The sequence below is a fragment of the Pleuronectes platessa genome, chromosome 21 (genome assembly GCF_947347685.1).
Source record: "Pleuronectes platessa chromosome 21, fPlePla1.1, whole genome shotgun sequence".
NCBI lineage: Eukaryota > Metazoa > Chordata > Actinopteri > Pleuronectiformes > Pleuronectidae > Pleuronectes > Pleuronectes platessa.
In genome coordinates this window covers 14,157,131-14,171,546 of record NC_070646.1, presented here as the reverse complement: position 1 = coordinate 14,171,546, position 14,416 = coordinate 14,157,131, and the positions used below count along the sequence as shown (strand labels likewise).

The 14,416-nt window shown below is 42.4% G+C and overlaps 1 protein-coding gene across 1 annotated transcript in view; it reads right to left on the bottom strand.

Moving 5' to 3' along the window:
- Nucleotides 1-12,964, bottom strand: part of LOC128427300 (ras-related protein Rab-26) — a 67,777-nt gene extending 54,813 nt beyond the window's left edge. The window contains 3 exon segments of the mRNA XM_053414387.1: nucleotides 9,600-9,710; nucleotides 12,456-12,805; nucleotides 12,808-12,964. Of these exon segments, the coding sequence (XP_053270362.1) occupies nucleotides 9,600-9,710; nucleotides 12,456-12,805; nucleotides 12,808-12,964 (618 nt within the window).
- Nucleotides 12,965-14,416: the final 1,452 nt, after the last annotated feature.

Genomic DNA, 14,416 nt, shown 5'->3' with positions numbered 1-14,416 from the left:
TTGAGTATTTAACTTTTCAATCAAAATCAATTAAGTGTCAAAATAAAGTCACATAATGTAGTTAAATGAAACTGTATTCACACTGCGCTTTTCTCATCAACCACTCAAAGCTCTTTACATTTCAAGTCACATTCATTCACACAGCGCTTTTTCTATCACACACTATTCACGCTCTGACAGAACACAGATCAGGAGCCTTGAAAACTTCGGAGGAGCCGGGGATCGAACTCTTTCAACCTTGGTTAGTTGACACAGTCCGCCCATTCGATCAAGTTAAAGTCAACTGTGTCAGACGGCAACAAATTAAGAGCCAACTCAGAACAACAGGAAGTGTCACAAATCCAATGTACCTGCCACGTCGCAGGTGTTTAGCCAGGACCAACACATGCACATGCTGGGCCTGGCTAAACACCAAACGCTGAAATACTGAGGGTCAATCCCTCAGCTGGGACCTCTATGTGTATGAGGTGTGAGTCCAGAGCTCATTCTACTCAGTGAGACAAAGAGGCTGAGTGGATTGGGTAGAATGGTTAGAGCCTGCCAAGTTTTCAACAATTAGCATAATCAAACGTAAAAAAAAAAGGGAAGAAGAAATGCCATTTTTAAATGTCATATTTACCTACATTTCTGATTACATATTTGAAGAATAATTCAATGCATTAAAGAGAGCTATGTTCTGTTGTAAACATAGTTATCAAATGAGGCTCAGACAGGAAGAGACGTGTTTAAGGAGGAGGAGGAAGAAGCAGGAGGATCTCGGCCAGTTTTCCAGCTTTGTTCTTTAAAACAAGTTAAAGCCAATGATTTACAATGAAAGTTAAATGTTTGAGCTATCAACTGTATTTTATTTCATGTCTCCCTCTGCTTAAGAGGCAGAGAAATAAACGTTTATGCAAATGTTGGCAACTACTATGACTCTTCAGAAATCCCTCAGGTTTTACGTGGTAGATTTCAAACAATGCTTCGGTTAGAGGCTGTTTGTATTCAGCTGTCTTATGTCTGAATATAGGTTTGTTATTACCTTGAGAAACCATTCGCATTAATTACTTTACCATTATGAACACACTGTTAAGAAGTATGAGGGACCCTGATTGGCTAATGGCTGTTATAATGGTACATTGTAGTTTAAGAGTGTCAATTAAAAAAGCATTTTTAAAGAGCTTATAGTGGTTCTGTCTGTTTAACCTGAACGATTACGTTAAAGATGTGTGTGTAATGATAATCATAATAACAGATTAAAACATCTAATGTCTCTGTGATGCTTCCATGAAAACCCATCAACTTATACAGAATGTGTGAAATTGCCTTTCGATCCCATTTACACGATAATTGAACTCCTGTTTGGACAGACATTAGGGATCTCTTTGTTTGGATGAAAGGAAGTGATTAAAATATGACGATAAAAAAAATATTGCTGCAACTAAAAGGCTGATGTTCTGTAACCACTTTCACGAAAACAAAAACGTATTCTGTTTTGAAACCATTATAATTTGCCAAAAACCGAATGGAGGGAATGTCGTGAGGAGTGGTGGACTGGTGAGACAAAGCGGCAAATTCATTTGAGCACAAGCGAGATGGAGCGAGAACGGAGGTGAATAACTCTGTGTTGTTATTTCTCATAACTGTGACAGACAGAGGCCAATTTTGCCCGTTGGAAATGAAAGGAGTTTGTTAACATGATTCTGTCCATCTATCTTGCAACAATACACACACACACACACACACACACACACACACCATATTCCTCCCCCAGTAACATCATCTGTCATTTACGAGCAGCGTTGCCAGATAATGCCGCGCGCTGACGCTGCTGTTTTCAAATTAAAAAGCAATCCTTTTGATTTATCCTATGACACTGTCTGTACTATACAACTTCTAATTATAAATCTCATCTTCACCAGGGACGATGATAACCTGAGGGTTAAGCAGGAGACGTCTGATTTATTTATGAAAACACGTTTGAACAACTTGATCAAAGATCGTACGAAGCCAGTATAAATATAAACTCACAGAGGGGGCGTGTGAAGGCGTGAAGGATCTTCAAGCGCTGGTTTGGAACCCGTTGACTGGCAGGGGGGGGAAAGTGAAGGTGCCGTGCTGCCAAACAATCCGGCTGACACGGTGAATGTGTCATTGAGTGGGACAACTACTACACGTGCATTCGTTTTATATATATATAGAGAAGAAACAGGATGAATCTCTAACTCCTCCCTAAGTTATTCAAATACTTACATTTCCCTTATATTTTAAAGGAGACTGAGGAAAAGGTAAGTAGCTTGTAGTTGAAATTAAATGAATTTATTCATAGAGAAATGAGGCAACCAACAGAAACGAGGTCCTGCGAGTGTTGCTCAAACGATCCCAGTTAGAGCCTCCAGACTTAAAAATAACAAAAGGAAAGAAAAACTTAAATATTAAATTTTATCCTTCGAGCAACAATTCTAAAATGTGTCCTTAAACATAACTACAATTGAGCCAAAACTCACGCTGGATCATTTCATGTGTGATATCTTGCTTCCCGTGGACATAAATAAGTCCTCCATGTGAAATCTTGTGTCAAAATGTAAAACCCATCTTGCTCCAGTGGAGCCGTTCTGCGGCCGTCAGCGGAGGACTGTGATTGAACTGGAAAGCTTCCAAATCTGAGCGCACAGAGCTGGGAGAGTGTGAAGCAAAGGATTTTTGTTGTTGTTGTGAATGCCGACCAAGAATGAACACGCTCCTCAAACCCATCTGTAAAAACGTGTCCCCACATGCAGAATTCTGTCCCTGGTCCGATGTGTGGCTGCAGCAGCAACAACAACAAATAAACCCCCCTGGCCTCCTCCAGCCGATGACCTCAGTGGACCCGGCGGCTCGAGAGCACCTGAACGCCGCCGAGCGAGCGGAAGCGTTTTTCCACTCCGTTGCCATGGTAACTGGTCCATAACAACAGTCTCCCGGGAGCCCGGCCGAGCTCTCGAGGAGTCACGTGACGCTGAACAGGGAGACGAGTACAAACCGAGCAGACCTGCAAACCTTTGACTAACACGGATCCGTCTCCACGTCCCCGGGTTCCAGCGGCCCCACTTCCCTGTGGGGTCAAGTTATATAACTAGCTGTGATTTACCAGAGGAGCAAAGTTAATTCGAATGAAAACCAACAGCAGAGGGGATTAGGAATGAAAGGAAAGGAAAGGAAGAGGAGAGGAAATGATGGGTTATATAACATAGAGCAGAAAATGCAGCTTTGACTTTCCTCTGTTCCTAATGTTGTTTTGATCCTGTGGCAGCTTATTAGCACGAGTGGGCTTCATCATATTGCTTATTCATGAACACGGACGCGCGTGTGCATGTGGCTCATATCCAGCTCACGCTGCAGCAGAAGAGCAGACCTTCAACTCTGTAATGTTTTTTTTACATTTTTGATGGTGGTTAAATTGTGCATAAGTTCATTGTTTAACTACACCCATGAATATGTATATAATGCACATCCTTTTTTATTTATGTTGTATACCATACCTGCCTTTAAACTTAAAACAGTCTTTAAATGCATAATATGAGTTTAGCTCCTTATTCTAATGCACATATCACTGTCACTGCACTTTATCCAATTCCTTTTACAAATTTCCATCTGGAGTGAAAGGCGTATATTATGTACACGTTCAGGGTTTTTATATAATTTTACTTTCATTGCCTATTTTGTTCTATTATTATAATTTAGCCCTTTCCCTTATCTACCTTATTCTGACTATCTGCCAATGTAACAAGTCATTTAACAGAGCGTCGGATCAATAAATCTCGTCTTATCTTATCTTAACCTTTATTATAGTTTGAGGTTTTTATCACGTGTGCAAAAGAGCATTGTTCACCGGAAGAAAACTGATGATTGCAGAAAAACAGAAGACAGCTCAGACTTTTATCAATGCCTAACAATTCTCCAACTTTCTTTTAACGCTTTTTTGCCTACAGATTGTCATGAAAGTCTTTTTTCTGTTAACCACCGGTTCAATCACGAAACTCGGTGGGAAAATGTCCACACTGTGTCATCCCTAATGCAGATCTGATTAAAAATCGGAATCTGGTCATTTAAATGGGTTTTTATAAGGGGGCTGATTGGCGTCAGTGGTCTACTGGGTGCCATTCCAGTTGATATTTAAAATCGTACCTACCCTTTAAATAATGTTCAGGTGGAGTGCCTTCCCCCACAGCTGTCTGACAGAACTGCTGTGAGACTCTACCCTGCGTTACGTAAACTGACAAAGTCATAATGTCAAGGTTGATGTGAGTAGAAGATGGACACCTCAGGTGAAAAGACAGCTGTATATATGCACATAGAGAAACACGGATGTGAAGCGAAGCCCTACAGATATGAAGGATTCATCCTCGACAAAATAAAGCAAAACAACGCACTGATGAGGTGAGTGAACGTGTGGGAATCAGCTTCTGCCACTGTTCCGTGCACCTTTAACCCTTTTTCCATCGTGGATCGCCTCTGGTGTACCTGTACACCGTTACTGTGACAACCAATTTTCTGTCCAGTGTGTCTGGTGTCCAGTGGTAGTATTTCAAAGGAGACAGTCAAGCATAAAGATGAGATGGGGTTTTATTCTTACAGATTTTTTTTTTTCTTTTCTGATTTGCCTGCAGGCTGAAGATAGCTGCAGCCTCATTAAGATTCACAGCAAAGGGGGGGGGGGGGGAGACGTCCCAGGATCGATGGAGGACGTCTGGGAGCCTTAAGAGCCACCGAGGGACCACAATCATCATCAGTCTTCGGCTGACTGATTACAGTCCGTCCATCAGGATTGTCACCCAGCGTGATAGATGGGGCTTAATGCATGTGCCTGTCCTAAAATTCATACAAGTACAGGTACAGAGCCGAGCACGGAGTCACACGGATGAAGATTGAATTTGTAAAAATAAAAGGAAGTGATTTAATTACTGGGACAGTGGACGTGAGTAGTAGATTCCATCTCACACCGATAGTACGGCCAACTCTAAAATTTAACACAATTCCCATGAACACAGTTTCCTCCCACTCTTATAAAAGGAGTGTGAATCTGAAGCTTGACACTCACGGCAACATTCGAGTCTTGAATTCCAATAAGCTGAGGGGCCGGCAGCCAGGCTAATCCAGGAAGAATAAGAAACAAGAAGTAAAGCGAACTCTTAAACCTCCTTAGTCTCTTGAGGAACTAATGAACTCGCCTCCGCGTCTTGCACCTTTTAAATAAATCACTGCATTGTCAGTACCTGGAGATTTTTAACTAGAATGGCGGTTAGACTTGTGTGCAGAGCGCCATCTTGTAACACCACTCCACAACATTTCATAAAAGTCTGACTAACAGACCGATGAATGGTTCAGGGGTGAAAAACATTTCCTCCTTGACAGAGGTAAAAAAATAAATATTTAAGTGGGAAACTTTTGGGAAAGTATTTTCTGATTACTTTCAGAGCAGCCTGAACAAAAATTATAATTTCCTCTCCATCTTCACAGAGGAGTTTGAACATGCTGAGAGAGATTTCACTTTTATCTTTTCAATATTTCCTTCAGGTTTTTCAGGTGTGTGCCGAGGTCGAGTTGGATTTCTCCCCAAATCGAAACATGGCTCACAAAGTAAAATGGAGAGCACAGGATGATTTTTCTCTTGTCTGCAGTTTAATCAGGATGTAGTCTCCTCTTCATCTTTAGCTAACAGCAAACGTTTGCCAATTTGTGGCGGCTCGCCAGAATATTACCATTAACTGCCACATGTTGATTTTCTCTTTTATTTATGTCATTTTTTCACTGAGGACAAAGATATTGGAATTGATTTCTCTCGTGTCCATTCACTCCATCCAGCATCTACCACCAACACAAACTCTCTGAGGCAAAGAAATAGTAATTGGAATAAAACCTGCTCTGACTATTTGGAAAATAATTTCTGAAAGCACATAATTGGGAGAAGGAAGACAGAGGGCATTTCTACACCTGCCACTGTGTTTGGCCCATAGACGATCTCCACTTCCTCCCAACATCCAGAAATTAAGCCAAAATATCCAGGATATGAAGCTGCCATCTTGCCAGTCTGTGCAAAAATGTGCATATATCAGATGTGTCCTTTGACGGTTTTAATCCATGTCAATAACACACCTGAAAGCGCATTTCGCATGAACAGGCATGCACATGCTAGTGCACACAGGAAGCCTTTGTTTGTTGCTTGCAGAAAAAAGCTATTGGCTACAAACAAGATTGCTTGAATATTAGCACGTCTCCTACATTTGAAAGTTGTATAATCTCAAAATCCAGAATTGAACAGTACAACAACTTCGCAAAATCGGTCCGTGTGCTAATGTTCTAATGAACATATTGCACCTCTAACGACACCTTTAACTTGTTCTAATGTGGGTATAAAAGAGCAGTATTGTGCCTTCTGAGCCATTTTATTGAAAAAATATATATATATACAAAAAAACTTTTGTTATAGTTCAACTTGCAAAAAGATTCTCAGTGAAGATTTTCGCTAAACGTGGCCCAAACTGACTATTCTCTACGTCTGTTCCTCCCTGAGCCAGACGCTGGTTGTCGTATGTACACAATAACAAACCATGTCACATGACAAAGCTCTAAAGGGCATGAGTGTGGTCAACATTGTCCTCCTGTCATGCTCTGGCAGGCTGCTGCTGCTCCTTCCATAAACACACACACACACACATACACACACACACACAGAGAAAACCATCTACGTCAGTCCATGCGTTGCAGAAGATCAATGATTAACCGGTCAGGTGCACTGCTGCATCATTTCAAGCTGAGTGAATGGTTGGTGAAGGGAGAAAGAAGCCAAACAATGGATGTGAGTGATAACACACACACACACACACTCATCGAGCAAAGAGGCGGGAAGAGGCTCAGACACACCCTGCTTGTCCTCCGACATAGAAACGGATACATCTCACCAGCACATCTTAACCATTTCTCCCAGGTAAAGACGGAAAGCAGAAGAGACGAGGGAAGTGTTTGAAGTTTGATTTCTGACTCAAATCATTTCATCCAGCCAAAAGGAAATATAAATAGATGAAAACGTTAGGGAAGAAATTAGGAGACGCACATTTTTTTTCTTTTGGGGACGCATACCTGACTGGGCTGTAAATTGTTTTCAACTTTTAACCGATTAGCAGCGTTTCACCTTATTCACAACATTCCCATCCCAGTTTGTTCTCAGTGCTGCCGTGTTTTCGAAAGAGCCGACACAATAAGTCAAGAGCACAACTTTGTGTGTTGCCCCATATCCACAAGACGACAAACATCAAACCAGCACAGATATGTGATTATTTCCCACGGAGCCGAACGCCATGGTAAATTGGCCGATGTGTGAACAGATAACAAGCTTGTTTTGCTTCAATGCTGATATGATTAGTTTCTTGCAGGAGTCACAGCAGTCAGAACAACGTGAAGAAAATCCACCAACCAAGTAACTTAGCATCATGACGGAGCAAACTATCAGCTATGGTGAACTTAACATGTTCAGAGAAGAGAGTGACGGACTAGCCTTAATAAAATTAATTGTAGTTTGCTTAAATTACTATTATTATTATTGTAAAACAAAGTATAATTGAAGTGTTTGAACACACCGATATGGATCATTTGTCTATGTACATACTGCTCCTAACGTCTAAGTATGGTGTCAAAGCAGACTTATTTCATAGCACATTTCTTTCTGTCTTTATTGCTCCAGCCACGTTGCTAATCAGAAAACACAAAGTAAACATATGTTACGAACACACTGAGACAACGAGATTGAGGACATTTAAGCTAACTCTCGCTTTTGGGGAAGGGGAGGATTTAGGATAAATGTTAAGATTTAGTTTTTGGCGTAGCAGGGCATAACACAAACACACGGACAGTTAACTATCCCTCGATTTTTCAAAAACAGTTCGCTTAGCTCCAAAAGGTAAAGAAAATTGTGTAGTCTGCAAAAGCGATAAAATACAAATCAAATAGACTAACTGCAATTCTACGTTTTTTAGGGTGACACTCTGAAATAACCAACAAATCATTGTTAATTATCCGCTCCCACTGTCACCCTCCAGAACCTGGGAAGTTCATGCTGGAGGCAAAGCATCTGTACCATTCAGTAGATTTAATGAAGAGACACAGAGATTCCAGTCGCTCGTATGTCAATCAAACAGCGACGATTTCAGACTCCGGGGCTGTTGAGGTTTTTGGATGCGAACGTTCTCTGTTCTCGTTTCTGTGTTTGTTTTTTTCAGCTGCAAGGGCTTTCTTTTATGAATATTAACAAAAGAACATCGTCTATTTGTAGCTCTGGTTCCGATGTGAAAAAAACGCTTTCATCCCCAAAACAACATGGTGCTGTGTGACACTGTATTCCCCACCACTGTCCTATTTCTTCAGGGGTTTTGCTCCAGGAAAGCAGCTCTTGTTCAAAAAGCTGTTTCCTTGTTTGGTGGTTGTACTTTTGCTCCATCTGCTGATTGACATGTTGCTTAAGAGAATGTCAATCCAGGAGAGGAATAGATAACAGTCCCCTAATTGCAAAACACACAATAATGTCCGTGCCAGGAGCATCAATTAACACATCCTAGGACCTCATGCTGCATCCACAATGTGTGTTTCTGCTCAGCACTCCTCTTTCGACTGTTACACGAGCTCTGTAAGTTTCTCTGGATGACAGCATCGAGCCTGAGAATACCTCCTCGGGGAAGGTTCTTGCCAAAGAGCTGTGTCAGATTCTGCAGTTCTGAGGATCTTGCTTGGGGGAGCGGCAAGATGGTAAAAGTCTGAAACGGGTCACTGCTTCTGGTCTGCAGCCGGTGTAACGGGACACATAAAGTGTGGCTGTACTTTACTGGACCTCCACCCCCTATTTGCAATTTACCCCCCGAGGGCACAATGAGCAGAAAATGGGTTTGCCATTAGCAGTGTAAATTAGGATTAACCCATCAATAAATAACCTCACTCTAAATTAACTTTTTTAATTTAGCTTAATTAAGTTTAAATGTGTTGTGTCCCATAGGGACTGAAGAGTGTAAACACATTTCAAGTTCCATCCTCATATAGAAAGGAAACAACAGGACCAGAACATTGACCATTAAAGCTTTGTTGTTGCAGCACAAAACTCTTTTAGGGAAACAATTATCTTTTTAATCAAAGACTCAAATCCTGAAGTGTGCTTCAATGAATTTCTGGTTTCCCTCGTGGTCCATTTTCCACTTACTTTAAGTGGTTTCACGCATACAGGTCAGAGGAGGTATTACTCAGCCTCTGAAAAGAGTTGTGTTAAGTATGCAAGTAATTTTCAAAGGTGTGAGAACCCAGACAGTATTTGATGAGGCCACTGCGGGCAATGATGCAACAATTCTGGCCTTCCTATGGCCTGAACAAAATTGATGTAGAATAGCAAATGGAGCCCAACTATCCCTAAGAAGATTTGGCGCTTTTTGGGGCAAACCTGCGCTGCTCTCTACAAGGTGTAATCTGGATGTGAACCTAAAGTGGCCAACGTGGTAAATTGTGAATATGGCCCAAATAGCTGAAAACAAATTTGGAGCCGCATACCACATGGAGCTGATCTGCTGAAACAATTTTGCAATGGGGGAAAATAAGGCACTTACCCTGAAGTCGATGCCCACAGTAGAGATGAAGCTCCCGGCTAGAAAGGCTCCATCTTTGAAGCGAACCAGCAGACAGGTCTTCCCCACACCTGAATCCCCCACCAACATCACCTGAGACACACACACACAGGTAGAGGAAGAAAGACCTCAGCTGAAATGTGTACACACACACACAGGAACGCACCTACACACACTTCTCAGTTGCCCATATACAGGAGAAATTAATTCAATTATTAATACCATTCATATTTCTACGAACCAAGAGCTTGTTCCTTTCTCTTTCTTTCTCATCAGACAAAACAATTAAAATTCACTCACTTCAAAGTTCACTTTTGTATCATCTGATAATGTTTGTGTGTCCGACCACTGACCCAAGCACTGTATGCACTAATGCTCCTCTAATCTGATATTTAAAGATTCTGGCAGCACTGCATGCTAATATGAAAGGTCACTGTGTTGCTGAGATGAGAAGTGATATTTGAGACACTGATCTGTTACATCTGAGCGCATTAAACAAAGGCAGAGTTGTGCAGGGATTTTTGGCAGCGCTGCAGGGAATAAAGCAGAATAATAAAATCAGAAAGGGGGGGGGGGGTCCGGGGTGTCAAGACTGCACTGCATTAGTTAACGCACATTCACTTATTTGGTTTTGAGCGGCCAGCGAGCCCAGGCCCGGTGTTGAAATCTGTTTATCCGTCGAGATGTGTTGTTCCCTTTGCCCCCCCGAGCACATTCTAGTGCAGTCTCTTGCACGGCCTAGCTCTATGTGCAGACAACCACACACACTGTCCGGCACTGCATTATTTATCCCTCTTTTACAAGTTCACTTACTATTGCTTATGCCCAGTTCTGCACTCAAGTGTTGGCTCTGGTGAAAAGACAATCTGCACAAACATAACTTAGTAGAAGCACCCGCCAGAGTGGGCCACTGGAAAAGAAATGAGCCGAGTCCATCTTCTTCACAATGAAAAGAGCCGAATGTGATTTAGAAGCAAACCACAAGTTGATCAGATGACACTTTGTATCCTTTGAGCTGAAACACTTTATCCGAACTAATGAATTATTGAATTCACTGAGAGACAACAAGTACAAATCTATCTGCCAAATGGACCGACTGGCTCTCTGGATAAGGCTTGGGAAGGATCCAGTTTATAAACAGCCCTGTTGAACAGCTGATCATCCAACCTTAGATTTCAAGATGTTTCTCTCTATGTTTAACTAAGTTTAAGAAATGATTTATTGTTACTATCCTTGAGACATTTTTTGCCCAAACTGCTCGTTTCCCTGCCACCTACTGACTCAACAAGGGCATAACTTGGCATGAGGCGACGGGAGCAACAAATCACAACAGAGATAAATTACGTGCAATGATTAAGTCAGTCTGTGAACTTAAGATTTCATTTGAATCTACACTGATCTCATCAAATCCATCCTGGTGACAGCGACCTTTAATCCCTGACACAGTCGGGGGGGGGCAGAATTATTACCAGCTGCCAGCCAGATGATGGACATTTGCATATGCTCAATGTAGATCATCATTTGTGTTCATCATCTGCGATTCATATTGGATTATTGTCACGTTTCATATGTTATTATCTCTGTCATATATTATGCTGTGAGGCCAATGGGGCTTCAACTCAATCTATCAGGGATTTCTTCATTATGTGATGTGTTCAAACAAAACAATCAAAATCTCAAGGACATGAATCTAGTATGATACTTAACATGATGGAACTCTGTCTGCAACACTATGGTATTATGATACTTCAAAAGACACATGCAGTTTGTCATGTGTAGGCTACACACAAGCTTCAAAGGGATAGTTCACCCCAAAATTAAAATTGACTCATTTTCTACTCACCACTATGCCGATGGAGGGGTGGGTGAAGGGTTTAAGTAGACAGATGACTTTTGGGGTTTTGGGGGTAAACAGTGTGGCAAAATACAATACAATTGAAATAAATGGTTATAAATTGTTATGGTTATAACAGAAAAAACTAAAATTTTGAACCCTGAGGCTGCAGAAGTGTTTGGTGGAATCAAACACTTCACCCACCCCTCCATTGGCATAGTGGTGAGAAGATGAGTGAATTTTAATTTCTGGCTGCTGCTTTCAGACATGCACCAGACATTGTCCAGAGGGGGCATATTTGTGAGTCCAAGTGAGAGCCTCTGGACTTTCTGTGGACTTTCTCCGACCAGTCCCCCCATATCACCGTAAGCGGGTGGTTGTGTTGATGGTGTTTCCAACCGAGACAGACGCAATACAAAAGCAAAGTAGATCCCTGCATGAAAAAGTGTCTTTCACTTACGAGGCACCAAATAAAAGGTGTCGAGAGCTTTAAGTGATAATAGCTAATGCCAAATGTGCTGTCAACAAAACACCTGATCTCCGCTGCAGAATGAAAACCTTACATCCTGCCTCTGTATAGACTTGATCTCAGTACCCCCAACTCTGACTGACTTCCAATATTCCTGGTAACAATCTTATAAAATATATTTTTAATCAAAGAGAGAGATAAGTCAAGGTTTAAACTTGTATGCAATACTTTATTTACTCAATTAAACTTATGTGATCAAGTGTCAGATAGAAAGTCCATTAGTATCTTTCTCTTCTTGGCAGGAATGGGCTTCCATACAATTACCTGAAAACATGGCCATATGCTCTTTAACTTTGTAAACATACTGGTCAACAACGTTATACTGGCTTCAGTCTTAGCCTCTGGCATCGAACAGTCAAACTCAGGTGACAGGAGATAAGAATCTTTCTCTGGATCTCCATGTTCAGACCTCGCAGCAGCAGGGATCGCACCTGTGGACATGTTGGAAACCTGTTTCCAGAGTCTCTCGGCTCACCTTGAAGGCGATGTCGTAAAACTCTCCGCTGTTGCTGATCGACGGTCTGCTGGGGTAAACCAGTCCGGAGGACGGAGCGGCAGCGGCGCCCAGACCTTTCCCCGTCCTCCCGGCGCTGTTGCTCGGCGACGCCTTGGGGCTCTTGGCGCCCCCTTTTCCTTTCACCCCCTTCTTCCTGGACATGGCCCCTATGACCTGTTCAAGCCCCGGGGAGAGGAGAAAAGGCGAAGAGGAGAAGTGTGGAAGAGACGGGCGATCTGCTCGGGCTGCTGTTACTTTTCCCTGTTGCGATCGGAGGAGAGACGAGGCGAGTAGAAGTTCACCTGCGCGTCAAAAGCATGACTGTGCGTAAAGCGCAGAGCGGTCGCGGACACAGTGAGGAGGCTGTTGGGCTGAGCCAGCTGTGGTCCCGGTGCAGCAGCTGGATGAATGAGAGCCTCTGGTTCACTATGCAAACAGCTCCTCTCCTCCCTCCCCGGTGTTGTGATGATGGGAGCGCACAGAGCCATGGTGCGTCCAGAGAGAAACTCCACCCTAAAGCACAAATAACAACATACTTCCACATTGGTCAGTGGCTAAACGTTTACATGAAAACCAATATTCTGATATTAACCAGATAAAATAATCTGAATAAAACATATTAACATTATTTCCTGGTGACCTTTAAAGGGATTGTTCACTGAAAAATGGAAATTAGCTACTCCCCACTATGCCGATGGAGACGGGGGATGAAGTGTTTGGGTCCATAAAAAACACTTTTGGAGTTAAACAGCATTGCAGCCGAATTCCACTGTCATCCAACATTCAAATTCGACTCAAAATGGCGTCATTGACACCATGTTTTTAGCCTAAATGTCGTCTGATATCCTACCGCGGAGCCAAGTTCACGTTCGAACGCACACACTGCACACAAGCTCTCGCCCAAGGGTTCACGCGGAATCTGCTGAAGCATAGCTTTTATGGACCTTGTGGATGATACCACAGGAGCAGAATGCAGCCATTTTCAGTTGTTTTTTTTTCAATGTTTTTTTTCAATCGGTCCCCAGTTACTTCACTTGTATTGGATGCCGGGGGTGGAGGAAGTCTTTAAACTGAAAGGACGGGCAACAACAGAATAAGTGTGCTCTGCCTTTTTTTTCTTCGTATTCTTCTCCTTGCTGCTTCCCACCATGCATTGCACCTTTTGCAAACAGAAACGATGTACGTGTTTATTTGCATACAGCGTGGGGAAGTGGGATCCGATCACAAGACACTTAGGGTGTGAACGGGTGCACGGATACACACGAGGCAATCGGAATCGCACACGATACAGACTCTGTTACATGAGGATGTGAATAGTGTCACCTCTATATCGCGACTGTGAGGAATCTGCATTGAATTGTGCAACGTGGAGATGTTGGCTTCATTTTTGGATCGTGGGAGGAAGTGAAGATGAGTCACGATCTTTAAATACAGTCTATGGTCCATACCAGCTGTCATTTCCCAACAGGTTTTTATTAATAATCACCTCGAAAGACTGGGGCCCAATTTAGAGCTGTAGAGGAAATAAGACGTAAATTCTATTTTTAGGTGTGTTTTTTATTTTAAAAGTGCAGTTTTGGTAATGGCACATATTCACCTGTGACAGGAAGCTTCACATTTTCTCCACAGACAGTTTCGCATTCAAGGCTGGCTTCACTAAGCCAGACAGATTCCACAGTATTATCACTCACCTCCTTCTGGTATGGGACAGAGTTGCAGCGGACAGGCTGTAAAATGTGGGACTTCAGCATGACACGAGGTGCATGGTTAATATATTTCTTTTTTACTTTTATTCAGAGCAGCTCCAAAGCAAATTGTTCCAGGAACTTTTGAGAAGAGAGTGGAAGAGAGTTGAGGTGGATGAGAGGGCAGCAAGTTTTGAAACCAGGATGGAAGCAAAGAGGGGAAAAGGTGAATTGTCATGGAAGCAACAAGAACTC